This window comes from Lonchura striata, chromosome 1 (genome assembly GCF_050655825.1).
Source record: "Lonchura striata isolate lonStrDom1 chromosome 1, ASM5065582v1, whole genome shotgun sequence".
NCBI lineage: Eukaryota > Metazoa > Chordata > Aves > Passeriformes > Estrildidae > Lonchura > Lonchura striata.
This window is the reverse complement of record NC_140703.1, coordinates 51,187,003-51,214,497: the sequence shown is the minus strand read 5'-3', so window position 1 is coordinate 51,214,497 and position 27,495 is coordinate 51,187,003. Positions and strand designations below refer to the sequence as shown.

Sequence of the window (27,495 nt, the reverse complement as noted above, 5' to 3'; positions counted from 1 at the left end):
TATATCTCTAAAATGTACTGAAAAATTATTCCTTCATTTTAATTCTGTAAATGTCATGATGAAAGAATGAAGGAATATATCCTTGTAATGATCCAACAATAAAATATTGTTTGGGTGGTTCCCTTATTTTGGAAATAGTCTCAGTTTTGTTACATACTTCTAGAAATGAATGATGTGTAAGGAATTACAAGCAAAATATTGTGCACTTGTGTTTCTAATGTAGATTAATAAGAATTGGATACTTTAAGAAATGAATTATTTTCTCCTTCTTGATGATATTCAATCAGTTACATTTAACTCAGTGCCTTACTACTATTTAGGGAAAAAATACCTTCAATTAAATTAACTGCCAAAAGTTCTTGTGCTTTAATGAAAAAGTTAGAAAATATTGATTGTCTTAATTGGTTTATTTATATATTGTCCTGTCAGTTTCCTAAAGCCATTGGAACACTTAATTTTTGCAGAGGAGAGTCTTAACTGTGGTTTCATTGTGATATAGAGATACTTTAATGCGTTCAGCAGAAGTACAATAAAATGTAGATGCTGTGGGTGTTTGGTTTATATTTGTGCTTAGAAGAGGATGTCAACAGTTGGTTCTTCTCACAGAAGATCTCATGACTTCTGCATTTGAGAGTCTGGAAATGTCTGTGCGTTTTGCCAGCTTTATGTTTTCATGGTTCCAGCTTTTATATAAATACCACAGTAAAATGTGGAAAAATCCAGGTCTTGAGTATAATTCCTTAGTATTTAAAATGTGACGTTCCTGAGCTATTCGCAGAAGCGGTCCACCTTTAAGTGCACTTAAATGTCAAGCTCCTATTTTGTTTGAGTTTTTGTCCTCACTTTGTTTTTACATGCAAGTGACAGTAGAAAAGCACATTGCTGTTTAGATAGTATTTCAATTATGCATTTACTACATAAGTTTATAATAAATTTCACCCTTATCTTGTCTTATCCCCCTTACCCTTTCTGCATCTCCATAAACCAAATAGATCAAATCATCCTACTGGCTCTGTAACTGTTGGCAGAAGTAGTATTCCAAACTCACATTACAGATAACTGCTCTGTGCTTTTTTCAGTTAGTCGGCTGAATTAGTGGTACCAGCAATGAAAACAGAATAGCTTATACCACATGCTCTGTAGGTAGAGTGCCTAGAAGTGCCTATTGTAATGTTTTTGCTATTAACCAACATTTAGACATACAGATTTACAATTTGTGATCATTTAGAATAGAATTAGGTAGGCTGGAAGGGGCTTTTGAGTTCTGCAGACCAACCATACTTTGTTAAAAACAAATTGCTCAGCTGCTTGTCAAGTTCTGAATTTCTCAAGACACAAACTCCACAGTCTCCTGGACAGCTTGTGCTAGTGTTTTACTATGTTTGTTATCTTTTTATTTTTAAATGCCTTCCTTATAAAGTTACATTTCCCAGTGTTTCAGCCTCTTGTTTCTCGCTGTTTTACTGTGTGCTGCTGAGATGAGTCTGTCTCCATCTTCTCTGCACTCTCCATTAGCTAGTTGCAAACAGTAGTAGTCAGGTGAGAAAGAAGGGCCTACTGGAATACTGGGGCAAAAAGGACAAATTAATAGGAAGTGCAGGTAAGGGTGAGGGGTATAAAGTAGTTTCTAAAGTGGCTTTTTGTTTACTAGTTAGCTGGACCAGTGAAAAACCATAGAGTGGTTTTCAGCACTTTTCTTTTAAAACAGGAAGATATAACCAAAACTATGACAAGAGTCTGTAAAAATAAAGTTGTGAAAAAGTGAATACTAGATACAGATGTATGGGGGGTTTTGTGCTGCTGTTGTGCTGCTTCCTGAGCTCCTCTAAAACTACTGTAATATAGCCAAGTATTTTTCTTTTTTTCTTTTATAAGGTGAAAGTTCAAAGACCTATAAATTAAGAATTGTCAGCAGTGTGATAAGCAGTGTCTGAGAAAAAGATTCTGATTCTCTCTTGTGCATATCCAGATAAATATGAAGCTGCTATTTTATGTTATCTTGCATACACACTATCAATAAGTTAAGAGAAAGTGAACAGCTGAAAATGAGTGAACCCTCAAAGAACCCTAACTGTTCTTTACAGTAGCTATTCATAGAATAAAATTGCTTGGATAATCCCTAAATAATTGGAAAGGAAAACAGCAGAGATCTCTCACTTTTGTAGACAGTGACATTGTCTAAAAAGTGTAATGAACTGCCTGCTGTCCTAAAACAGGAATGACTTAAGTCTTCCCATCCGACCATCTATTGTTCATCTGTTACCCATCTGTCACTCTCTCTTATACAGGGACTTATTCTGAACAGCTTTTAAAATCTACTTAATAATTTTCAGAAGACTATTTCTATCTTTTTTTCCAGGCCTGAATGAAACCCTCTTGATGCACAGACAGATGCCTTCTTTGCCTATTTTGAATCTGTCCTTATTATTAGTATTTTATTTTTGGTTTATGATTCTACAGTAGAGTTAGTCTGGTTGTGTGTTAACATTGCTGCCTGTTGTAGTTCTCTGTAGTGCTGACCATAATTTTTCATTGTCACTCTCATTGCTTACTGGAAGTTAAAATTTCTCAGATTGTAAAGTTTCTAGGCGGTATGGTAATGTGAATAAAGAAAGGTGCCCTGTATCAATGGAGTTTTAGTTCTGTTAAATTCTTAATTCAGGAGTTTGAGTAAACCATTCTTGAGTTTAGTTAGCAGTTTGTTGACTTTACGTTTAATGGTGTTGGTTTTATTTTTGTTAGTTAGTTTTTTGGTTACTTGGTGATTTTTTTCTCCAGTGGTATAGGAAAGGAGAAGAGAATCTAAACCACTTACTTGTCTAGTAGCTTAATGGAATTCTTTATCATTGTCTTTTCTGGTTTGTGGGGTCTTTTTCTTGGTGAGTGTTGCCTTTTTATTTTTGCATGTTTGTACCCTTATTTCATGTAATATTGCAAAATATAAAATGATATTGGAATGGAAAAGTGGAGTTTTTTTCAGTTGTTACTTTTCATGCAATAAAAATGATAGATTAGTCACTGGCTTAATAAGAAAAATCATGGAAGTACTTCTCTTATTAATTAATATTTTCATGCACCCATACATGTAGTCTCTTCTCTTCGGAATTTTTTTTTGTTATTCACAAAGTGGTAATTATCTTTACAATATAGAAGGCTAGAATAGAAGTTCAAAATACACTGTCTTCTGTTTCATCAGTTACTAAATTCTTAACACTTCCCCTTTTCCTCATGTTCATTCAAAGATCTGTATATGCCACAGTGTACAATTAGTTTTTTCATATAATTGTGAATGGCCACTGTGTGTGTATAGTAGCAACAGTTACTGAATTCAGTTAGGTTCTTCCAGACTGACAATGAAAAGATTTCAGATTGTCTTCGACCATATCTGTGGTTACTAATTCTGCAACTGCTGTTGTGATGCCTAGTTTACTTGAGTACAAGAATATCCAATTAAAAAATGATCATCCAATCTTCAAAATATGTTACTCCATCATAGTTGAAGGGATTTCTCTTGTAAAAGCTACACTTACTAAAGTGTATATCTTGTGTAGTTTTGCTCTTAATGTCTTTTTGCTTGTAGGGGCTTCAATATGAGCACTGGTGCCAGGTATTCTGAAGTCATGGAGTCAAATCATACCTTATGGAGTCAAATAAAGCCATAATTTTGTTCATATGTGCTCTGACTGATGGCTCTGATGATTTCTAGTTAACATGAATAGTCAATAAAAATAGATTCACAAAATCCTCTGTTTTGTGACAGAACACTTTAAAAATGGTTGAAATGCTTTGATGTGTCAGTAAATAGTGCTGGGAGTGTTTCCACTTCCCTTCTGTAAAGACTATTTAAATACATTAAACATGGGGGTTTTGTGTATGGTTGTGTGGGATTTATTCAGCCTTATTTGATAAAACATGTATCTCTTGTATTCTTAAACTTTAAAAAGCATGGGTTGTTTTAATGTATTTCACACTGTGGATACTCTGTTATGCTTCTGAAAAGATAGGTGTTTGAGTGTTCTTGTTTAATATTATGCTTTTTTTTTTCTTTTCCAGTTCCTGAAACAATTGGGTATACATCCTGACTGGCAATTTGTAGATGTTTATGGTATGGAACCAGAACTGCTTAGCATGGTGCCAAGACCTGTATGTGCAGTATTACTTCTCTTTCCAATAACAGAAAAGGTAAATGTTTATTTAATAATCAGTTAATTGCTTTTGTCGTAAATGAAATGGGAATGAAAGCTTACTTTGGTGTCATACTAGAAGCAAGATGAGACTCAAGCTTTATTCAAGAGACTTCTTCATTAAAAATAGCACAAAAATGCTTCTTTCAGAACCTTCTTTTGATAACCTTGCATATATATTTTTGATTTCTTTTCAAATCAGAATGGGATGGGGAAAGCTAATTTAGGAGCACAGAGAAATATGCCGAACACTTTTCTATTACAGGCAATTTAAAGTATTTTTTATAATAAGCACTTTGAAATTGCTCAATTTGCTAATTTTAGCAGAAAGTTTCAATAGCATAAGGAAAATAAGAAATAAGGTGTAGGACAATATGTAACTCCTTTTTGAGTTTTTGTCTTGTTACAATGACAGTCCTTCAGAATTAATCTACTTTCAGTTCGGTCATCAGTATTGATGTGGCTTTCACTTCTTGTACAGATGGGACATGCTATTAAGATGAAAGACAATTTCCTCCCTGGCTTTCACTATGTTGAACTTTGGTTAAATTTTCAATGTGCTTATGTTGTGTCATCACATACTTTTATGTAGTGTGATTCATATTGATCTTTCAATTTATAACAGTATTACATGATTGTGATAAGGTCAGCAAAAAGGTTGAAGTAAATCTGTCCACAATTCATTCTTTTAATATGTCTCTCAAAAAGAATGTGTAGCTTATAAGGATAAATCACTTAGCTATTGAAGCTTAACTTCTAAACAAAGGTGTTTAAATAGACAGGAGTGACAGGTCAGGCTTCCTACACATTATGTCCTGTAAATCTCTGCATTCTCATTTTCTCCAAAACAGCTATGCAGGCAGTACTTTTCAAGCTTGATTTCAGTCAACTTGATAGTTTTGAGCTTAGTCAAACTTTCAACTCACCTGTCCTCAGGAAATGTCCTTTCTGTCACCTTTGAGGCATTGTTTTCTGTGTACTGTCATTTCTGTCTGGCTGTTTGAGGTACAGGTCTGACTGTCACTTTACTTTTGACTCCCTGCTTGTACAAACCTTTTTTTGGATCATGCTATGGGAGCATTATCCCATGCAAGGAAAGCATGGGAGCAAGGAAAAAAACCTTGCTCTTGTTCCAGAAGGTGTATCTGATTTCATCCTAAAGAAACACATGACAAACAAAACCAGAGAAACAACATTTGCTCTGTTGCATCAATCAGTCAAATCTGAGCACCAGCCAAGTGTTGAGCGTGTTAATCCTTCTGAAACATCGGGGACACAAGTGTTTCTATCAACTGTTTAGCCTGGCTGTGTGAACGATGAATGTTTCATGGGAGCTCCCAATGTTTTAAAGCTTTTGTTGGTCAATGTGAACTCCTCAAGACTCTTGAACATTATTTTGTATTTCTAGAGTAGTTTTTCCCTCCTCTGCCTCCCTTTCAAAATGGCCTGTAAAATTTCACTTTTATTTAATTTATGATTTATTTGTTTCTTGGCTGATCTACATATATGAAAGTGCTTATTAGTTTTGCTGCCTTTGTAAACACTTTTCTCACATGTCTGTCTGTTCTTCTGTCTGGAAGTTCAGTGTTTTTGTGGTTCCTGTATATCAGTTTCCTAGAACTTGCTTTTAGAGAAAGCTACTCTTGTTAGCATTCAGATAATATTAGAATTGTTGTGCACTTTAAAGGTCATTGGCTTTCTTAGTCAGCATAGTATGTTGTAGACAAAGTGAATATTGTGGGTGTTGGCATTTTGGGCCTAATTAATGAATAGATCTAAATTAATCTAAATTATGGGATATAGCTTAGGTTAGGAGGAATCTGTTTAGATGATCTGGTCTATCCCTTGCTCAAAATTGTATTTTTGGTATTCTCAGCACTTAAATATTTATTTTTTCTGTGGATTTTATTTTGGTTGGGAGGGAATGAATGGCAGTGTATTGTTCACTGCTCTAGTCTGAACTTTTTGTCCAATTAAACTCGATGAAATTTTTATCTCAATTAAGGCTATTTGTTAGCTTGTAGATAAACTAAATTAAAATGGTTTATAATGCTCTTACTATTACTTAGCCTATTCAGAACATTGACACAACATACAAAAGTGGAATTTGATGCTAGAAGTCTTTTGGTTTTGTTTATCAGTGACAGTACAGACAGCCCAAAGGAAATTTCTCAGGAGGTTGCAGGAGGAGTTCCTTGGTAACATTCTGCATTCTTACTTTACTTTCATCATACTTGTATAAAAAGCCCATCTACTTCAGAATTCTTTTTTTTGTCTGCAAAAGTACCTAGTAAAAAAAGCAAAGGAGGAAGCATTGACTGGAACATTTGTGGGTTTATTTGTTTCTTTTTCTGTCTGAAATTGAAATTTAACTAAAGAAAATAAACAAAAACCTCAAACAAATCCAGTCAAAAAAAACCCCAAAAAACGCATAACAACACCCCCCCACCAAAAAAAAATCAACAAATCACAGCCAGCAACAACAGAAAAAAAAAAGCACAAAACCACCACACTATTGCACAGTATAACAGGTTTTAGTCACATATGATCTTTATAAAACAAGTACTTTAGATTGTTCAGTCAAAGCAAATTCTCTTTTTGCTACAGAATACAAGAGTTTATAAATATTGCTTCAGAAGGGCCTGTTGTGATGCCTTGGATGTTATATAGATCTTATATTCCTGGGAAAAATGAAATTTAACAGTGGAATTTTTAAAGAATGCTTCATGATGATTAATCACCTGAAGTATTATGGTTTTCTTGATAGCACTTTGACACCTCTGTCCTTAAAAAGCCTTTAGTTGCATTGAAGAGAGATGGTGACATGAGCTCAGATCAAGGAAATACTTCGAAAATTTTTAAAGTTGTTTTAGATAACACATATTCAAAATGATGTCTCAAGTGTCAAGGCATTGGGTTAAGAAACAGTATAGAGCGCTTCAGGTAAGTTTCCATATACGTATTGGACAACATGTGTTAAACATTTCAAATGGCAGTATTAATTAGATGTTGTATTTTATAAATTGTTTTGTCTTGAATGATGTTATATTCATACTATTTGTGAAATAACTGTAACTATTTGTGTCTTTAACTTTCCTTCTAGTATGAAACCTTCAGAACAGAAGAAGAAGAGAGGATAAAAGCTAAGGGACAAGATGTCAAATCATCAGTGTATTTCATGAAGCAGACCATTAATAATGCTTGTGGGACAATTGGGCTAATTCATGCTATTGCAAACAACAGAGATAAAATGAACTTTGGTAAGATTTTCTTGGCTTGGTTTTTGTTGGGGCTTTTCCCATTTTTTCCTCAACTGTGGGAAGCCATGGAGGGAAGGGTATGTTTTGTTCTATTTTCTCTAAATATAACCATTCATAAAGGCTGAAGGAGTGCATTTTACCTATAATTAGAAAATTATTATTTTATACTAATTTATGAACTAAAGCACTTGAAACATTGCAAAGTGCAGTCAGCCTTATGTCTTAAAAATACACTGCAATTCTATCTTCAGATCTTTTGTTGGCTTCTGTAAGCTGTGAATGAAGTTGGAATTAAAACATGAGACTAATTATGTCTTTTAACATTTTTTTAAGAAACTAATTCTTCACTGAAAAAGTTCCTAGAAGATTCATTATCTATGACTCCTGAAGAGAGGGCCAAATACCTAGAAACTTATGAAGTTAGTATCATGTGTTTTTACTTTTATTTAAAATGGTGTAAAAATTACTTGCATGAGCAGGTACTGTCCTTGGGGGTTGACTTGGTGAAGCAGCTAAACAAATTTGATTTTACAGTGAGCTTGTGATCAGACAGTTGATACAAAGGAAACTCTACTTTGGTATTTTAGAGTATTCCTGCCTGCCTATAGCTCAGTCAGCAGAACAGATTTTGTGAATGTTCTCATCCATATTAATTCCCTGGCTTAGTTTAAAATTACTTTGAAATACATGGGAAATGTGTGCATAATCTTTTCTTTTTATGGGTTCAGGATATAATTTAATGGTCAATTTGAGCTGATCTGGGGCTATTGCTGAAAGGATAGTCCTTTTGCTGCCTCTTTTAATTTGTGCCTTCTAGTCATATCTCCATGCCTTTAGCCGTAGAGGCACACAAAGAGCTGATTTGGCTGAAATATGATCTCCCTCCCCTGCCATCCTAAACCCTGAGATGAGCTAGCTGATAATGTGGTTAGCCACATCCTTAGTGCTGTTTGAAAGGATGTGGCAGAAACATCTGGCCAGTGGTGGATGGAGAACAGTGCTGTTGTTCCAATGGTAATGATGATCCTTTCTCAAAATGAAAACCTTGATGATTTTTAAGTCAGAGTTCACTTTTAGCATATTGTGAAGCCCTCAGGAATATGAGTGTTAACATCTGGTTAAAGGAGGTAGTAACAAACAAACAGCAGAGATTTATGATGTTTTCTATGGTAATGTTGGACACAAAATGACTGATCCAAGCTTCTGTCTAAATTACTTTTACCTAAAATGATAGGTAAAAAATGGTTGTAGTGTTTTCTGTCTGAAAAAGTGCCATTACAAACTCTCAGATATTTGATCTAAATTGACTGTTATGAAACTGAAATAGTGGTCTTCTGAGATCCTTGAAGGTGGAGATTATTTGTTTATTTTCTTTATTTATTATAAGCACTGAACAAAAATAGTTAAATCTATGAAACTGATACAATGAAGTACAAAAATGTTCTTAAATCACTGAAAGTCTCTCATTTAATGTGTGATTGAAATATATTTTAATTTTAGGCTATTCGTGTCACTCATGAATCCAGTGCCCATGAAGGTCAGACTGAGGTATCCGTTTTTTTTTAAAGTCTTTGATTATATCTACTTTGAGTTGAATATAATTGACATTAAAGCAATCATATATTAAAGGTTTACAATGAAATTGAGATTGTTGCTTGGTTTTCAGAATTGTGTCATTAGTCCAAAATTTAGTGGCATTGCAGTGGGGGAAACCAAACTTGAAGGTTGGGGGCTTTTTGTTCTATTGTTTGTGAGTTTTGGTGGTAGGAGTTGTTTGCATTAGGTTTTTTTAGCTCTTTTTTATATGAAAGATCTTCATTTCAGAGAAAGCTTCATTTCAGAGTAAAACAGACAGAAACTTGAGGTTTTCATGTTTCACATTTGTAGGTAAGACTAAGATTCATGGTAACCATACAAGTGTATCAAACATTTTAGGAGAGTTCGGAAAGTTATAATTCAGGAAAAGAAATGGTCCAATAGTTGGTTTGCAGTTGTGTGTGTGCTGTTTGTATACAATACAAATTCAGATTAGTTCTCATTCATACATACATTTATAAGCATTTATGCCCCAACAGATTGTGTGATATGGAAAAAAACAACCTGATAGCTGACAAAAGAACCCTCAAATAGCCATAAACTTGAACATTGAACATTTTTCTGCTTCAATCATACTAAGTCAGTTTTCCATCTTTCTGGTTCAGATTTTAGTATCTGTTTGACAAAAAAAAAAAAAAAAAAAAAAAAAATTGTATTGTTCCTAGCATTGCTTTGTTTGACAAAAAGAGAAACACTTCTATGTTTGGCTGTAGATCCAGTGAGTCATTCATTCTCTCTTTTTGAAGTGCAATAGGTAACTTCTTTTTTTTTTTTTTTTTTTTTTTTTTTTTTGTTTTGTGCAGTGACTTCTGTACAATGTAGGAGAAAGCAAAGCAGTCCTTTCTGCTCCCACTTGCCCTGTCTGGAAATGATGAGAATTGGTTTAACTATTTCTGTTACAGATATTCAACTTCCTTTGTAATATTTTATTTTAAAAATCACACCACTCTCTCTTCTTATCTTGTTCCCTAAATTAGCCAAGCTTCTATATTTCAAGAAGAAGCATCAGAACAAATTTGTGGTTTTTTTTCCTTTTCTAAGTAAGAGACTCAAAAAATCTGGTTTGGTTTTTTTTTTCCAAATGAGTCAATTTCTAGATATTCTTGGCCAGCTCAGAAACAGTGATTATCCCAATGAATTGCTGAAGACTGAATCCTTTCCTAAGATCCTTGTGAAAGAGAAACATCTTTAGTTATTTTGATGGACTTTGAGGTTTATGTAGGGAATGATCTGTCTCTGCATTCTTCTGGCAGATATTATGGAATGACTGAGAAAGAAAATACAAGGGCTATGTGTTTTGAGAGTCTTCATGAAGATTCAGGAAGCACCTAAGTGACAATGGAATCTCTTAATAATGGACAGTTAACTTCTTGAACTTCCACTAACTAATTTGTTTCCTGATCAAGATAACCACAATACAAAAGATTAATAATTGTGTGGAAAGATGAAGACTTCTTTTCATAATAAAAAATTAAAAAAATAAAAAATTGTCTTAGCAACCATGCCTAAACACAGATATTGAATAGCTAGTTTCCTTGCCAGTAATTTATTATTCCATTTTGTATGACTCTATCTGTAAGTAATTCGATATGGCTATTTCTTAGACTAGTGAAATAACTTCTTCTTGTCTTTTTGTTTTCCAATGTTGAAATAGTACAAAGACTGAATATATTTCCCAGGATCATTTTTTCAGAATGCTTCTCATCCATCAACCAAGGAGGGAAGAAACAAACAAGTTTTGTTACTGGAACACCAAATTGCCTGTAAATCCTGTCCTACCAGATAGTAGTTAAACAAGGCAGCAAGGCCTCCCCTTTCATTGGTACCTAAGGACTTGCTTTACTTTAAAGTAAAATTCTTTTTAAGTGAAACCAAATATGAACCACAAATATGCTGAGAGTTGTAACTGGGCGATAGAGTGAGTTAATCTTTTTTTCCTCCCATGGGTACATTTTGAATGTCACTGTGTACTCCATGTAGGGGTTGAAGGGACTGGTAAACAGCATAATCTTGTGGGTGCTGAAGTTAACCACATGCAGGTCATATGAGGTTGTTAACTTGTCCTGTGGAGTAAGTTGAGGATTTCTAGCACCTTTTGGGAAAGAAAGAAGAGAATCCTATTTTTCCTGCATATCCATTACTTGTTACAATTACTTTCCTGAGAATTTAAAGTTCCTTTAAGAGCTCTGGAAAGGAACAAGGTTGCCTTCCTATGACTGGGGTTTTTGACCTCCATGCACCCCCTTCACTGCCCAAATACCCAAGGCATGTTCCATAGAAATTATTCCTTTGAGTAAAGTGGCTTATTTAATTGCTTAATGATACTAAGAGCTATATAGTTAGTGCTTTGTGAACAAAAGCACTTTCTAGGTCTTTACAGATCCTTTCTAGGTCTCTTACAGTTGTAAAGATTAAAAAAACATGCAGGCCTACTTTTTCTTAGGATGATTAACTTGGCTTGTGTTCTTCACGAGAAAAGCCTGCTCCATGGGTAGTTCTGTCCCTTAGATAGGTATTGCATACTACTGTCCACTCACATTTTTACAAAGTCTTGTTAAAACTTATCTGTGTTAGACAGAATAACTTCCAAAAGTGGGATGGATAGCAGTCAATTCCACTGATTTGTTTAGGAAGGAAGGATGTTTCCTTCCACCATAAAAACATGCCATCATATGATCAAGATAAAGTTAAATTTTCTGGATTCATAAGCTGCAGAAGGTTTAAAAATAGCACCGAGTATAGAGAGTATTATCTTCTGATAATAATATTTGGTGGGTTTGGGTGGTTTTTTCTGGGTTCTGATGTTTCAGATATTTGAGGATTCGGTCTTTAATACTTCTGTAAAGTCAAGTCTCTATTTGTTGATTGCCCTTGATAGTCATGCTATATCTTCACAGACTTTTTTATAATCTCAATGACTACTTAGTTTTTACAGTATGCTAATGCATTTTCTGCTTTTTTCAGTTTCATGTACGTAAGTATTTCAAACCTCAAAATAAAGCAAGTCTAGCTTGAAATAAAAATTAGAAGTAATAGCATAAAGCAGTACTATCTTCCTAATATCTGTGTGTTCTGTCATCTTGTCTGGTGGGTAGGATTTGCTTCTGTTTTACTATAATCTGAAATTAGATTTTTTATTTTTTATTTTTTACTAAATTTTCTATGTTTTAAAGAGCTCTTCTCGGGAAGAAAATACCCCACACTAGGCAAGATATTACTTGTAATGGGCTTCGAGATTCCACATGATGACTGCTGGAATTTACAGTGATCAGTTTGCTTCTGAGATGTATCATTACTGTGGAATCTATTTGGCTGAACATGAGGATGAATTGCTAAGCAAGTGGATTGAAGCTAAAAACTATTGAATGTTTTGCCTTGATGGGTGCTTAAACAGACTTCCCAATTTTGATAGCTGTGATTAATTCGTTTAGTTAAAAAAAACCCAACCACTTTTCTTAAAAATCAAAGAGATTATTTTCCTTCAAGGAGATTAAACTTTCAAGAACTGTTAAGCAGTTTTCATTTTGATAATTCATTTAAAGTATGCTAATTAAAAGGGTTGTAAATTTGTACTTAATCCTTCAGGCCAGGTTTTGGACTAGGTTCTGTTAATACTTTTGGGTTGTGTGGCTCCAAGTCTCACTTTATTGCTACAGTAGAGCAAATAAATAGCTAAAGCAGTCTTATGGGTACTTTTTATGGATACTTCTGTATAAATAATGTAGGTCTGTTTAAAATTATTTAGGTAGCAAGTAGTAAGATCTGGGAGTGGTTCCATAGAAGAAGTGGCTTGTTGGCTTCAAGGGTGGTTTGATTCTGGTTGTGAGTTCAAGTACCATAATGAGGGCAATTAATGTATGATTCCTGTAACAGTATTTCTATTGAAGTTTATGATGGTGAAGCTTACACCTTCTTAAATGGCAGGTATTTCATATCCAAAGCTACAAAAAAAAAAAAAAAAATCTAGGTGTTTACCTTAAAGCTTTATCGGTCCATTGTACTTTTTTTCTGTGTGACAGCTCCTGAACGCAGCTATTGTTGAGAGTAGAATAGGTGCCAGATACTCAAGATCCTCTTTATTCTTCCATGAGTCTTCTGCTGAGTATAGACTTATATTTATAATATCTAGGATGTCTTAAGATGTGGAAAATAGAAACTGCTTCTTTGCAGATCTGTACATACTTTCAAGCTGATCCTTATTTTGTTGCTTTGTGCTGAGCTGTCTTTGAGTTTTCCCTTTTGTTTTGCATTTGGGATTTTTTCCCTTCTTATCCTTCTGACACGTCCTTGAGCAATTCATAAGCTTTGAAACCCTGTACTGCCACACACCTTAACATTTCTGATACCCTTTTACAAAAAACCAAAACCACCCTCTGTCTTTGAAAAACCACAACCCTTTCAAAAATATTAAAATGACAAACAGTTTGTGGATCTACAGTAGCTGTCAAATCAACAGTGATCAATTATAACTAAGTTATGGCAATATTTGAGGGAGGAAAAGTACCAGTTTATAGCAGTGATTAGGATGAGGCTTTCAAAACAATTATAACTATTTGCAAGTAACAGAGCAGAAAATCTGAAGGGAGCATTTTTTGAAAACAGGAAAATATGTTATTAAATGAGAGAAACTTTCAGGTCTAGAGTCTTTTGCAGAGTAAATAAATTTTGAAATTGGAGTTGGGGAAGAAACTTATTTTTTTCCTACCCTCTCATTTGCAATAATAATACAGAGTTACTATATAGTTGCCTCAGAGATTAGGAGAGGAGGAAAATGCAAAGGCACAGTTTGTATAGAAATAAGCCAGTAGAAATTGTTTAGCTCAGTTAAACAATTGCATGCTTCAGGGAAATTATTCCAGGTATAAAATATTACCTGATTCTTGAAATAAATTACCTTGTTAATATGTGAATATAATAATGTAGAAGATACTTTCATTCTGCTCTCATATTACTGGCATCTGTATCCAAGACTTTCGCAACTATGCTTCATTACAGCTCGATTCTACAGTAAGGAAAATGGCAGTCTATGCCACAGAAATATCTTTAAAAGATTAATTGGCTTTTAGGCAAGGAATTAGATCCGGAGAATAATTTGTATTCAATTTCTGCATTTCTCAGGGCTTTGACATGCTTAACTCCTGTTCAAGTGTTATTTTGGTAATAGTATCTGAAGTTTTAGCCAGCTGTGTGTATCTGTGGCTGTTAAAATCATTCTGGATTAGCAGGTTTCCTGCAATATCTTCATGGGCTTCCAAACAGTTTCCTGAAACAGCTGATCCTGTAGTCTTGTAGGAACTGATGCTCGCACAGAGGGGTTACAGGCACACTCCTGGAAAGAGAGGAAGAAATTAAACAGACTAGACTTAGATCAGCTTTTGGGAACAGCACATACTCAAATAATTGTGCTGTTAAGTGATTGGAAGGTTGTTTGTGTAACATCAGGGTGTCACTGACTGCTGCCAATGGCTTTCCATATCACTTTTGATGTAAAGTACAAGTGATGGAGTGAACTTTTTGTTATGTCATGTGGTACTTGTGGCACATGGAATCACTTTTGTAATGGAGGTAAAACTTATTTTGGACAGGGGATTTTTAGCAACATTATGCACTACTGCTTAGCAGAATATTATTTGTGGTATTTGGGAAGTTTACTTGTTTAAGTGTTGCTACAGCATGGCTCAAAATGATGTTTCAATCAAGCAAATATATTATATTTCAAGTTATATAGCCACTTGAAATACCTATTCTGGATATTGGTTAGAGAGTAGTAAGAACTGTGTTGGTTATTAGCTAGAGTGTAATAAGAGTTTTTGATTTTGTTCATGACCTAAATTATTAGGAGAAAATTAAGGGCTCTTACATCCATGTATTTTCATTCCTCTTCCTTAGAATCTGATGAGAATGTCCATCTAAACAAACTTTAACCTACAGTGTTTAAGATGAGTTGTTAAGAAGAGGAAGATAGAAGAACACAGAACTACAGAATAAAATATATCAACTATTAAGGGAGGGCAAAGAAAACACTGTTCTGTAACTCCTCCTGTTTGGGTTAATTTACCACACTTTGTACATCTATTTCCCAGCTGACAACTTTGGCTACTAGAACTATATGAAGTGAAATGAGGCTCAGAATTAAATGGACTGAGGTGCAGCATCTGAGCTGCTACTTCAAATCGAAGCAACATTCTTACACCTCATTAGACCCTTATCAAAAATACTGATTAAAAAATCAGCGCTTAAAAATCAAAACTGGTGTTCATACAGAGAAAGTGAAAAATCACAATTAAGAACATGTCTCAGAGGTTCACAAAAAGCTCAAATACTGGCGCACATCAGTGTGTTTACTTAGATACACTTTTTGTTCACAAGTATGATCAAGAATGTTTTCAACATGGATTGAAGTTGGCAGCCTGTAAAAACACTACCACAGCTTGATTTCTTCTTTAACTCAAAACATAACTGCAAACTGTAGTCTGTAAACTTGTTTCATGGCCTGGAGAACCATAATCTTGCTTGGAATGCAAGAAGTTAGACTTTGATCACAGTAACAGTCGTTAACGTTGGCAAGAGCTAAGTAGGATCAATGCACTCTGTTCCCAACTGCTATAAAACTTGAACTTTAAAAGATCTCTGGTTCCCTGGGGCATTACAATTTATTGTTAGAGAAGAAACATAAAGAGCTTCCTTTTTGCTCCTGCCAAGAGCATATGGTGGGATTTTTTTTCTTAAATTACCCATATTCCTTGATGTTTCTCCTGAATAATCCATAGTCTTCTAAAGAAACATTTGCATCTTAAGAGAATATAAAATAAATTCTATAACTGTTTCATACATGATTTTTAACTTAGCATTAGAGAACAAGCATATAATCTGTAAAGGTGGTGGAGTTGCCTAAAAACTTTACATATGGCTTTCTTTCTTTTACAGTCTACAAAGTGTAAAAAAAGAGCTTACCAGAATCATGTGAAATGTCTTAGAAATTGTGCTTGGTTAATCTGTGACTCATTGCATTGCCATGTTATCTAACGTGTTAGTGTTTGAGACATGCATTAATCTGATTTCTATCGTGAGCAAATTGCTAAAAGAGTATTAATACAGTAGAATTGTTATTCTGGATCTTTTGCTTAACCATAAAATCTGCATGAAGGAATTCTTATTCCTAGGCTGAAACATAACTATAGAGGATATTCGCACCCATAAAGCCATCCATGGATTTAAATAACAAGTCTATAAGAAATAAATAACACAAATGAAAAAATGTTTCTACAGTTATGCATCCAACATCCAATCAATCAACTGCCATAAGTTTGTTTGTTTGTTTGTTTGGGGTTTTTTTGTCTGTTTTTTGTTTTTTTTGGGTTTTTTTTTTTGCATCTCTCCAATCCATAATGCTTCCTGTGCTGTTCTTGCACTATCTGTAAGAGACAGCAAGCAGCAGGGTATAGCCAAGTGTGACAGGTAATGGCTGAGTTCACAGTCAGCCCCTTTCCCCTAGGCAGAAGAGAAAATTATTTAGCTCTCCTTTTTTTTTTTTTCTTTTCCCTTTATCAAGCCACTAATTTGGAAGGAGAAAATTAAAAGAATTTACAATTCTTAAGACTTGCAACAATTTATCAATATGGCTGAAGCTAGAGAGTGGGCTAAAACCACTCAGAGAATTGATGTTGCATGAACTGACTTTGCTCAAGGAAGCACTCCAAAAATACAGTATTTGGTGTGCAACAATGCTGTTCAATTTATTTCAGAAAAAATATTGTGAAGGAAAAACTATTTGGAAAAAAAAAATAGGTTTTGCAGAACTCCCTAACCTTTGAAACATTCTTCTTTTTTTGTGATTAAACTTCTTTTTGATCACAGAAGTCACCATTGTGATAATCTAGCTTGACTTTTGCCTAACATATACCATAGAACTTTATTTTAAATCTTCAGGGTGAGATAAATTACCAATATTTTTGGAAAGTTTTTTTTGGGGTGCTCTGATCTCACCATTTTTCTTGTCTTTACCCATATTTCTAGCAAAGTAATACTCTTGGGATATTGTTCATTCTTGATCATGGGTTAAATTTACATGGAGAATACTTGTAAATATTCTTTTACTAGCTGCAGAAGGACTAACTAAACTGACTGGTGCAGATGTTGATCTGCTAGCAGATGCAGCCCAGTTTGATCTCTAAACTCAGTCTCAATAATATTGATGTTGATAATTGTAATGTTGGCAAAACGAATAGATCTGTGAGGACTGGAGTTTGTGAATCTGAACTTTCTAAGAATTTGCATGTTGGTCAGGTTTTTATTGCACATAAGGAATATCTAGTTTGGAACAAGTTTTTCTTACAGTCGAAATAGATACAATGTCTCTAGTTCATGTGAATTCTGTGGTGTAATGTTAGCAATAAGGTCATGAAGCATCTTCTGCCTCTGTGGAATTCTTCCTTTGTCAGACTTCTCTCCTCTGTCTGGCTGCTTATCTTTTTATAAAAACTTGGAGGAACTTAATGTCTCTCAAGATTTCACCACCACCACCAATATAGGCTTGAAATGCTGTTGAGAAATTTAAAACCCTTGTGAAGGAAAGAGGAGGAAGAGGGTTTTTTCAGACAGTGTAATACATAGATTTAATTTGCATGTAAAAAAACCCAGTAACAGTAATGACTAAGGAAGAAGAACACTTAGTTTTAACTGTACTACAGACCCTTTAAAATAATGTGTTTAATTCAATAATGAGCAATTATTTAAGAAAAACAAAGCTTCAAAAGGTGGTGGGGAAAAGTGATTGATAGATACTAAGTACACCCTCTCTGAGAATAATCTTAAAGCTGTTATAACCCTTATATTGCCCACTTGGCTGGAAAAGTTGCTTCAACCATCTCTCATCTCTGGTCCAAGGATTACTGTATGGGAACTGTATAATGAACAGCATGTTGGGAGGAGTCCCTGCACACTTATGGAACAATGCAAATGGGCAGATGCAGAACATGTGCCAGGGCCTCTGATCCCAGGCTTGTGTCTATGAAACAATGACTAGGACTGAAAGTATGCTATCTCCTTCTGTTTCCCAAGTTTCCAGACATGTTGTTATGCAGTTAAAGCTCATTTTATCTCTGTCCCAGTGCAGCTGGCACTTTTTTCTTCACAGTGACGCAACTTCAAAATGGAGGAAAGGAGAAAATCCCCTGTCCCAGCACAGCTTGTGAGCTGATAGGCAGGGAAGCTTCCAAAAAGGAAGGTAGCATGGGCTTGAACTTTCTACTGCGAGAGTGCTCTAAACCTGAGTTTCCAGCTAGATTAATTTTTGTAGCCACTAGCAAGTTAATAATACGTATTTGTGTTTAGAAATGGTCATGCAATACCAGATGCTGCTTTGTCCTGTCAGGTCTTCAGTGCATTAAACGTTGACTGAAATAATTTGCTGGATTGGGTTCCACAAACAAGATGAGCAACAGATCCCTATTTCTAGAACCTGACAGGTTTGGGTGTGAACCAAACCATGAGCTCTTCGGCACAACCAAACATAGGCACTTTTAGGTATGAGCAAAAGCACAGCTCTTGGTATCTGACAAACTTTGTATGTGGTTCCTTTTAGATCTTGGATTTTAGTAACAGCTATGTAAAGGAGTGAGTTTTGGATTGGGGCAGATGGTAATTGCCTGAACATTTTCTGGACCTACTCCATGTAGCTTTTAACTTCTTTATAATGTATGTTTTGCATTTCAGACAACAAACTTGATGTGCTTACTGGTTTATATGACAGTAACATTCAATTCTATTTCAGGGCTTTTGTTTTACCACTTCAGATATTTGACTTATTATAATTTTCAGCACAGGAATATGCTCCTGTCATCTTTTCTTCTTGTGAAGTTAGACTAATTCTCTCTTTTCTGCAGTTTCTAGCTGTTAATAAATTTTGTTTGAATAGAGTGTTTCAAGTTAGGATTTGTCTTCCATATTTTAAATTAAATGTGAATTGTATGACTGGTATTCTTTATTGGAGATGTGTATTTAACATTAATTTCATAGTAATATTGACATGTAATTCTAATTTAATTTTTTTAATATTCATTTAAAAACAACGTCAGTTCACATAGCTTAGTTTGTGCTTATAATAGTGCATAGAATTTTCTAGTTATTACAGCCTTGTTAATTAGCCATAATCCAGTATTAAGTTTGCTTTCCAGAATTCCTATATATTGTCTGCTGAAATTCTACTCTTACAGATGCAAAAGTATATTTTCAATGGAGAGGAAGTTTCTCATTATCTTAGTTGATCTCACTAGGGGAGCCACTAGTACAGGAAATAAAGGATAAAAAGATTCAATGAATGGAAGTAAAAATCAGGACAAATACTAACTAGAAATAATAAAATATTAGTTACCCTAAATGGCATTCTGTGGTGTAAATTCAGTTTTGAAGAGCTAAAGTATTTCTTGGTCTTGTTACATTCAGACAAGGGGTATTTTTAACATTTTCTCATTATTTTAGCAATATTGGCCAGAAGACAAGTGCAATGAAGAAGAAGGTTAGAAGTATAGATGTGTGGTAAAAATTGTAAACAAAATTAAAACAAGGCTCTCTAACGAAAATCTTTCAATATTGTGGCTATCCCTGTACTGTTAAGCAATTCTTAAATTTGGTATTGTTCAAAATCTTATAAATGGTTTCACAGTAATTATACAGGAGTCCTAAAAAAATAGGATTTTTTTCAGAGCAAAAGAATACAGTTTAACAGCTTCTAGTCAATTTTTTTAACTGTTTCTCACTAAAAAGATACTACCATTCAGATTCTTGGAAGATTTATCAATCCTGTCTGTTATGATGGCAGCAGCTTACAAAATTGTAAAACATACAAATGTCTCTTGCCTTATATGATGAACTAGTCAGCAAAGCTCTTGAATTTCTGCCTGACAGCAGGTTCTAATCTTATAGGTTCCTCCCTCAACTGGAAGGTCTGTGCACTATAAGAAATTCTAGAAGCAGTCTTTTATTAGTCATATTTTAAAACTTTCGTAAGCAAGCTGAGAACATATTATTTCTAAAGCCATCTGATACATTATCTAAACATAAAACGTCTCATTTTAGATCAGTTCTTCAAGTGAAGAATATTTAAAAAAATCCAGTCATTAGTACAGGTAAAATGTAATAGCCATTAAGCTATTGTAAGCCTTTCTTGTAGATGTTTTGCCATTGCTTAATTCCTTTTTATTTAGGTAGTTGAATTTTGGATTCTAGGTTTTCTGGTTTTGTCCTCTTTTATGAGGAGCTGCTGAGATGCAGGAGGTTGATCAGAATGTTTGAAATTAAAGGAAAAAAAACATGTGGCTAACTGTGTTCTCTGGACAGGTTATGAGACTTGGTAACATTCCATGTCTTTGAGCTTTACAGTTAAGTTTTACTGTACTTGATGCTTGCTCTTCATGAAGAATTCCTAACCCTATCTTCCTTCTTTAAGGTCAGCAATATGGGAGCAGAAAGAACCAATTCATTGTCCCACTCTTGATAAGAAAAATAAAAGAAGAGAAATAAGATTAGTTGCTTCAAAAATAATATATAATGCAAAAAAAAAAAAAAGTAAATAGTTTTGACTGGCACTACAGTGATTTATTTTGACTAATGAGAGTGAAAATATTTTTTCAGAGAAGCTATCTAATGCTTAGTTTTCACAGCCCCTACTCTAATAATTCCACTGAGTGTATCATTTGGGATGTACCTTAAGCAACTGCAGTTTTGTTCTGCCTGCCCTAACCTGGCAGGTTCTAACTTGTTTGGTCCTGTGGCAGATGGAAGCGAGCTCCAACTCAGCCAGACCCAATACATCTTTTTAGAGTAGGTCTCTAGATGAGTTAAGAACATATATTAGGAGGTGGGAAAAAATGAAAATACTAACCTGGCAGGTTTCAGGACAAATAAGCGGGGTGTCAGTGATGAGTTACTTTGTTAGCTTGTGGGTCTCTGCAGAGATTGGTTGTAAGACCTGTACTATTAAGTAGTCTGTCAGTGACAGGGAAGACAATAGCAGGGTGACCAGATTGCAGCATTCCAGGTACCTGAGGGAGCCTGCAAGAGAGCTGGAGAGAGATTATGCAAGGGCATGTCTTGACAAGACTAAGGGGAATGGCTTCAGACTGAAAGACAATGGGTTTAGATTAAACATTAGGAAGAAGTTCCTTACTTTGAGGGTGGTGAGGCAATGGAAAAGGTTCACCAGAGAAGTTGTGGATGACTCATACCTGGAAGTGTCCAAGGCCAATTTGGGTGCGGCTCTCAGCAACCTGGTGTAATGGAAGGTGTCCCTGCCCATGTGGGAATTGTAACTAGATGATCTTTAAAGTGGGCCCTTCCAATCCAAACAATTCCATGAATCTGTTATTAAAATACACCTCAAACATTATAGGCAGTGGAAAAAGATCAAGAGATAGTAAAGCACAAGATACCAACACAGGACACTCTGGATCGCCCTTTAGATTAGCTTCAAACAAAGGAGTGTTTTTCTGAGGCCAAATAAAAGCTATGTAATTAGCACAAAAGATTAACTTCATTTCTTGAGAGAAGGCAAAGGGCTCTCTGAGACGCTCTAGATAACGCTGGAAATTTTTATATATTCCAAGATAATAGGGGATGAAATGCTGAAGATGAGCTTCTGGTTTGACATCATGGCCAGATGAATAATGTGATCTATTGTTCATGTTATGTCATCGTTGATAGGACTAAGAAGGTTTCATTTTCATTTATTATGAATTCTAGTGATCTGTATGAATATGCTGCTTATTATCTCTGTAGCTACAGACAGGATTGATTAATTTTTTTATTTGTTCTGATTTTTTTCAGTAGTAAAAAACTGTTAAGCTTGAATGTTTGTTTTTGTTTTATAAGTATGCTCTGATCCAAGCAAAACTTGAACTTGTTTGGTCCTGTGGCCTGTGTGGGACAGAAGATCAAAACTAAATCATCACAATGGTCCTTTCTGGTCTTAATATATTTACTATAACTTTGTCAATTGGAGCTGAGAGTCATTTTTAATACTTCTATGGTCTTTCTTCTAATAGTAACAATTTGAATGGTTTAACATAGTCCTACTGCTTCCACGGATACTAAAGGGATCCTGAGTGTTAATGGCAGTACTGCCACTGGCCTGCTATTTTAGAAGAATAGGTGAAAAACTTAGGAAGTTGCATACCTCACCACGGTAAGCTTTCCTTTTCCTTTGCTTTCCTTTTATGTTAGACATGGAATAGTAAAGAAACTCTGGGTTCTGTTACCATAGTTACTTGATCTTAAATCTTAAATCCCAGAGCAGCAGAGTCTAGCTTTCCCAAATTGCCAAAGAACTATTGCTCACAGCTTTTGTAGCTGTAGGCAAAACTGATTCTTTCTCTGCTTGTAACTATTTCTTCTATTAAATGATGCTTAAAGCCCCTCCCTCCTCACTTTCCAACACTCTGTCTCTTGAATGAGTCAGTTAATTTGTGTTGCTATTGTGAAGTTCCCTGGGTGTGAATAACCTCTAACTATCTTGAGTATTAACTTCAGATTTGAACAATTTCTTTGCTTATTTGCAGGGTTCTTTCATCTTCTCATTCGAATTCAACACATTCTTGATTATTATCTTTGTGATTTGAGCAGTAAAGGACAGTATACTCAATAGTGGGCACTTTTGCAGTTGCTATTTGCTGCAGTTGCAGGGATGCTATTTCAAGTTTAAGTGGGCTAAGTATGTTCTTTTTTAATGTTTATGTAGTCGTCATCGTCCTCGCTGTCTTCACCGCCATGCTCATCGCAGCCTCAGGTTAGCCACAGCAGAACGAAGGCCTCACCATTGTGTCATTCTGCATCCCTCTCCTGGGCCAAACGTAATCATGTAGGTCCTGCAAAGGCTCCCAGTCCGTCAATCCGTCTGCGTCGGTGGCGGCCCTTGATACGCCTTCCATCTGTTGGGCTTCATTCTGTTGTAAGTGTAGTCCATCTTCAGTCTTTTCTTACTCTGACACCACTGGCCTTCTGCCATGTAGCTTCAGTCTTCAAGGCATCATGTTTCGTTGGGGTCTTTTCTCAACCATTCTTAAGATTTCTTTCTTCCTGGTTTATTTTTTCCCTTTCCACCACGTCAGACAGCAAAAGTACAAAATTCTGTGCTTTGCTGTCTAGGTGTTTTTGATTCCATACATATGCCAAATCATTTTCAAAGCATAGAAGAAGATTACCTTTCATAAACTGGTGCGCTTTTTTGCCATAGGCTCCACATCCAGCCTCTTCTTTTTACCTCATCTTCATGATCTTTCATGTGGATCTGCTAAACCAAGGGGCTTCTAATTTTTTGCCTCGTGGTATTATTTCTTCTGTATTTGAGACCTGATTTTAAGTTCTCGTATCCTAAACCTAGTCTCCTTTACTTTCATTAACTCTTGGTTAATGGTCCCTGGATATTTCAGTAATGATAAAGTGTTTCCTTTAATCCCGAGGGGCTGGTTACTTTCTCACTTGACATCTTGTTTCTTTATATAGTTTGTATGCAGACATTGTAGTTGAAAGGGAAGATGTTCCAGTAAGAAAAGCTTGTCATCAAATACTTAAACTTTTCTCCTCCTTCGCTCAGAGACCACAAATGTATCTTGAAAATCTGGAAAAAAAAATTATATGTACAGAGTAGCCAGTATTTCTAAATGGCCAGATGGCCACCAGCAGAAACACCAAATTGAGAGTCTTTCAGTGCTATTTCATCCTGCTTTTAAGGAGTGATCAAACTTCTGGTGCATACATAAATAGAAAAATAAATCTTGGTATGTAGAAGCTAATGGTCTTAAATGCAAAAATGGGACATTGATTTTGTTTTTATCATTCTTTGATGCTCATCACATTTCACCTGTTCCTGGAAATTCTTCTTTGAGATATGTGGATATTTTACAGACGTGAAATAACTACTCTAGCTGTGGTCCAAATAATTTTCTTTTTCATTCAGATATGTATTTGCACTTGTGGAAATCCCTAATGTTTTACTGCTATTAAAAATTAGTGTCAAATGCTTCCACTTCTTTATAACTTTTTTATTTTTGTCTGGATAAATATCTCAAGATGAGGCCTTTTCCCAGGCTCCTTTCTCTTCATGTGAATAGTAATTGCTTTTATTAAGTATCTAGGTCTCATGTAATATTCGGAACTATGGACCATTCTTGATATTACCATTTGGAGCTAGTTAAATATTTTGGGATCTGAGGAGGTGTGAAGTTAAGTACAGACTTAAATTCTTCCCAACTCATGCTTCTTACCCCTCATTTGTTTTGCTGACATTGACAAACATCTGACATTTTGCCTGGGTATTTTATTGTCTAGCAAGCCTTGGAAAATTCTGTGTCATGTTTCTGTATTTTGAAACTGGGATCTTGTTTGAATTTGACTTATCTATGCTTGTTATTAAGAAAATACTTACAGAAGGAGACTTGAGCTTAAGTATGCCTGCCTAGAACAAAACCATTAATTGAACGTGAGTTTACTTCAACAGTAAACAAACAATGACTTCTCTAAGACATTACAGCATAAACTGTTGTCATTATAGCAGAAAACCAAACCTGAGAGTTTTGTTAACTTCAGAAAATGACTAAAAATGAGTCCTCATCCACTAGTAGCGAGCATTTGCTTTAAAAATGTTCAGAAAATTAGTTTACCTTTCAATACAACTCTATTTGACAAGGCAGAACTTTGCTGCTAAAAGGTTTTAAAATATTATACCTTAATTCCCCTTATGTCCTGTCTTCATTCAAATTAAATTTATCAGATTAAAATTGCAAGGCTTATACACAAAGATTTATCAATGAATACTATATAGTCTGGTATGTATTGGTAACTAAATGTTGTTCTCATCTTTACACTTTTGTATAACATGCCTTACAAGAAAATTAAGAACACAGAACATATTTGTAAATTAGGTTAATATGCAAGAAACCAGACAGCATTTTGTTATTAAAGCTGTCTCTGTTGGCTTGGTAAAATTTGAATGGCAAGGTAGTATTTAATGTCCTGTTAACAAGTAGTATTAATACAGCTCTGATATTCTGCTAGGTGTACAAAGAGACTGAACTGCTCAGTGTTGCATGAGGCCAGTGTATGAGAAATGTTTAAGAATTTTAGTATTGCTTTTATTAAGAAACCTATGCGCTTGAATTTAAGGGAGGGGAACATCCTATATATTGTGTTTAAAATAAGAGTTTAATTTTCTTGTAGTTCTGAGTACACTTCTACTACTAAAACATTGATAAACAGAAAAAAGATTGTTTGAAAATTTAGAGCAAAAGTTTTGATGCTGGGGGACTTTTTCGAGGCTCCTTAAATTAAAGCACTTTTCCTAGTTGAAAACTTTCCTTGACTTCAATGGTGGTTGACCTTAGCTGGACACCAGATGCCCATCAGGCTGCTCTGTCACTCCCTTCCTTTGCAGGCCAGGGTCGGGAGAAAATAAGAGAAAAAAAAATTCCTATGTTAAGATAAAGGCAGTTCAGTAGGGAAAACACTTCGCAGGAAAGCAGGGGAAAACAAAAGATTTATTCTGTACTACCCAGCAGCAGGGGATGTCCAGACACTTCCTGGGAAGCCAGTCTTCAGTGTGTGTAGTGGTTGGTCAGGAAGACAAATTTTGCAATAACTAATGCCTGCCTCTTTTTCCTCCTCCTTTCTCTTAGCTTTTTTTGCTGAGCAGATCTCATATGGTACAGAATATCCCTTTGGTCAGTTTGGGCCACCTGTCCTGGCTGTGTCCCCTGACAGGATTTTGCCCACCTCTCTTCTCCTGGTGCGGGTGAAACGTTCCAGTGGCACCGGTGCAGTGCCAGCGCTGCTCAGCAATGGCCAAAGCACTGGGGTGTTACCAGCCCCTTTCCAGCTACCAGAGCAAAGCTCAGCACTGGGAGGGCTGCTCTGGGAAAACGAGCTCCATCTCAGCCAGACCCAATACGTCTTTTTAGAATAGGTCTCTAGATGAGTTAAGAACATCAGGAGGAGGGAAAAATGAAAATACTTTCCTGAAGTGTTCTGTACAAATCTGATAAATTGCAGTAGATGTGGCAAATTTTTAAGATAAGCTAGCAGCATGCTTGTTTAGTAACATTGACTTTCCCTCCATCCTTGTCACTTTCTTTTGCAGATCATCTATTCTTCTAGTGTTTGTTTGCCTTAGGTTTTGCTGCCTTTCATATGTCAAACTCACTGCAGTATATTGAGTATGAATAGAGATGTCACTGTTTTGTGAGGAAAAGCCAGAAATAGTCTTGCTAAAAACTTGTGACTATCACTCCAGTGGCCTTTGTTTTAGTTGGAGTACTTTAACCAAGATCCAAATGCTTTTCACAGTCCTACACAGTATGTTTGCCCAAGCACATCCCATGCTGCAGAACAGAATTACAGATGTCTGATCTACTCAACAGCAATTGCATCTTTACTTCAGAATTTATTTAATCTAAACCATACCTAGTAGTCTTTTTTGGATGTTTTTCTTTGGCTTCTTGTAATACCTTGTGAGTGAACTTGTATAGATAAACCTCTAAGACCACAGGTGCTTTTGTCATGATCTTTCAACTGGATGTATCTGATTTTTTTTATTCCTGAAGGTTCTGTAAAATTGTCTCTTCCCTATCAGTTTTCAGTACTCTTCCATAACTTAACAGACTCCTGAGGCCAGTTTCATGACTTAACACCGAGTGACTTCTTTTTCCTTTCCCAGTCATAAGCTGTATTGCAAAGCATTCTACTAAACTGGTTTGCGAGGCTTCTTGCTTTCCTTCTTCTCTTCAAAAGCAAGTAATGTAACACAGAATCTGCTTTTATAATGTGGTCTTTCATAAATACATTTTAAGCAGGGTGTGGTAAGGCTCGTTCAGTGGGGATCCATGAGAGCAAGACTATTTCTTTTCTCAGTTGTAAGTTTGTCCCGGAAATGAAGCTTTTAGGAAAAGAAACCAGTTGCACATAAATTTGACAAACAGTTATGTTTTGACTTAGCAACATTTGAAGATCAAAGCATTTCAGATGCATTAAAATTGAATACCAGCTTTTAGACTGGGATAATGGTCTAAGTGCATTTTAAGATAAACTGTGGAGGTGATGAACTATACTTTATTAGACAGACTGATATGATTGAGCAAACAGTGATATGGGGTGTACCGTTGAGTTTCTGAAAGTTAGTGCAACAACTAGAAAGACTGGTTTAGTTCATGAGGAGAGGGCAGCATGCACTGGTGAAAGGTAAAACTAAAGTAATTTCTTAGTACAAGAAGGCATAAGGAAGGGTTATCATTTATATTGTAAAAATTTTCGGAAATGCAGTTTTACCTGCTGGTGAAGAGAGGAAGAAATGTAGAGTTTCTGTTTCAATAGCATGAACTAATGGGTATTGACCTGAGACAAGTCAATTTAGTTGATTTCTCACAAAGGTCAACACTTCATTATTCTTCAATTTGAATGTCCAGGTTAGCAGA

The 27,495-nt window shown here is 35.3% G+C and overlaps 1 protein-coding gene across 4 annotated transcripts in view; it reads left to right on the top strand.

Annotated features, from left to right (window-relative positions):
• Positions 1 to 27,495, top strand: part of UCHL3 (ubiquitin C-terminal hydrolase L3) — a 41,673-nt gene that overhangs the window by 5,676 nt on the left and 8,502 nt on the right. For all 4 annotated transcript variants that reach the window (XM_021548068.4, XM_085594020.1, XM_085594024.1 and 1 more), the window contains 4 exons: positions 4,054 to 4,182; positions 7,288 to 7,444; positions 7,778 to 7,863; positions 8,945 to 8,992. In XM_021548068.4, the coding sequence (XP_021403743.1) occupies positions 4,054 to 4,182; positions 7,288 to 7,444; positions 7,778 to 7,863; positions 8,945 to 8,992 (420 nt within the window). The remainder of the gene's footprint in view (positions 1 to 4,053; positions 4,183 to 7,287; positions 7,445 to 7,777; positions 7,864 to 8,944; positions 8,993 to 27,495) is intronic.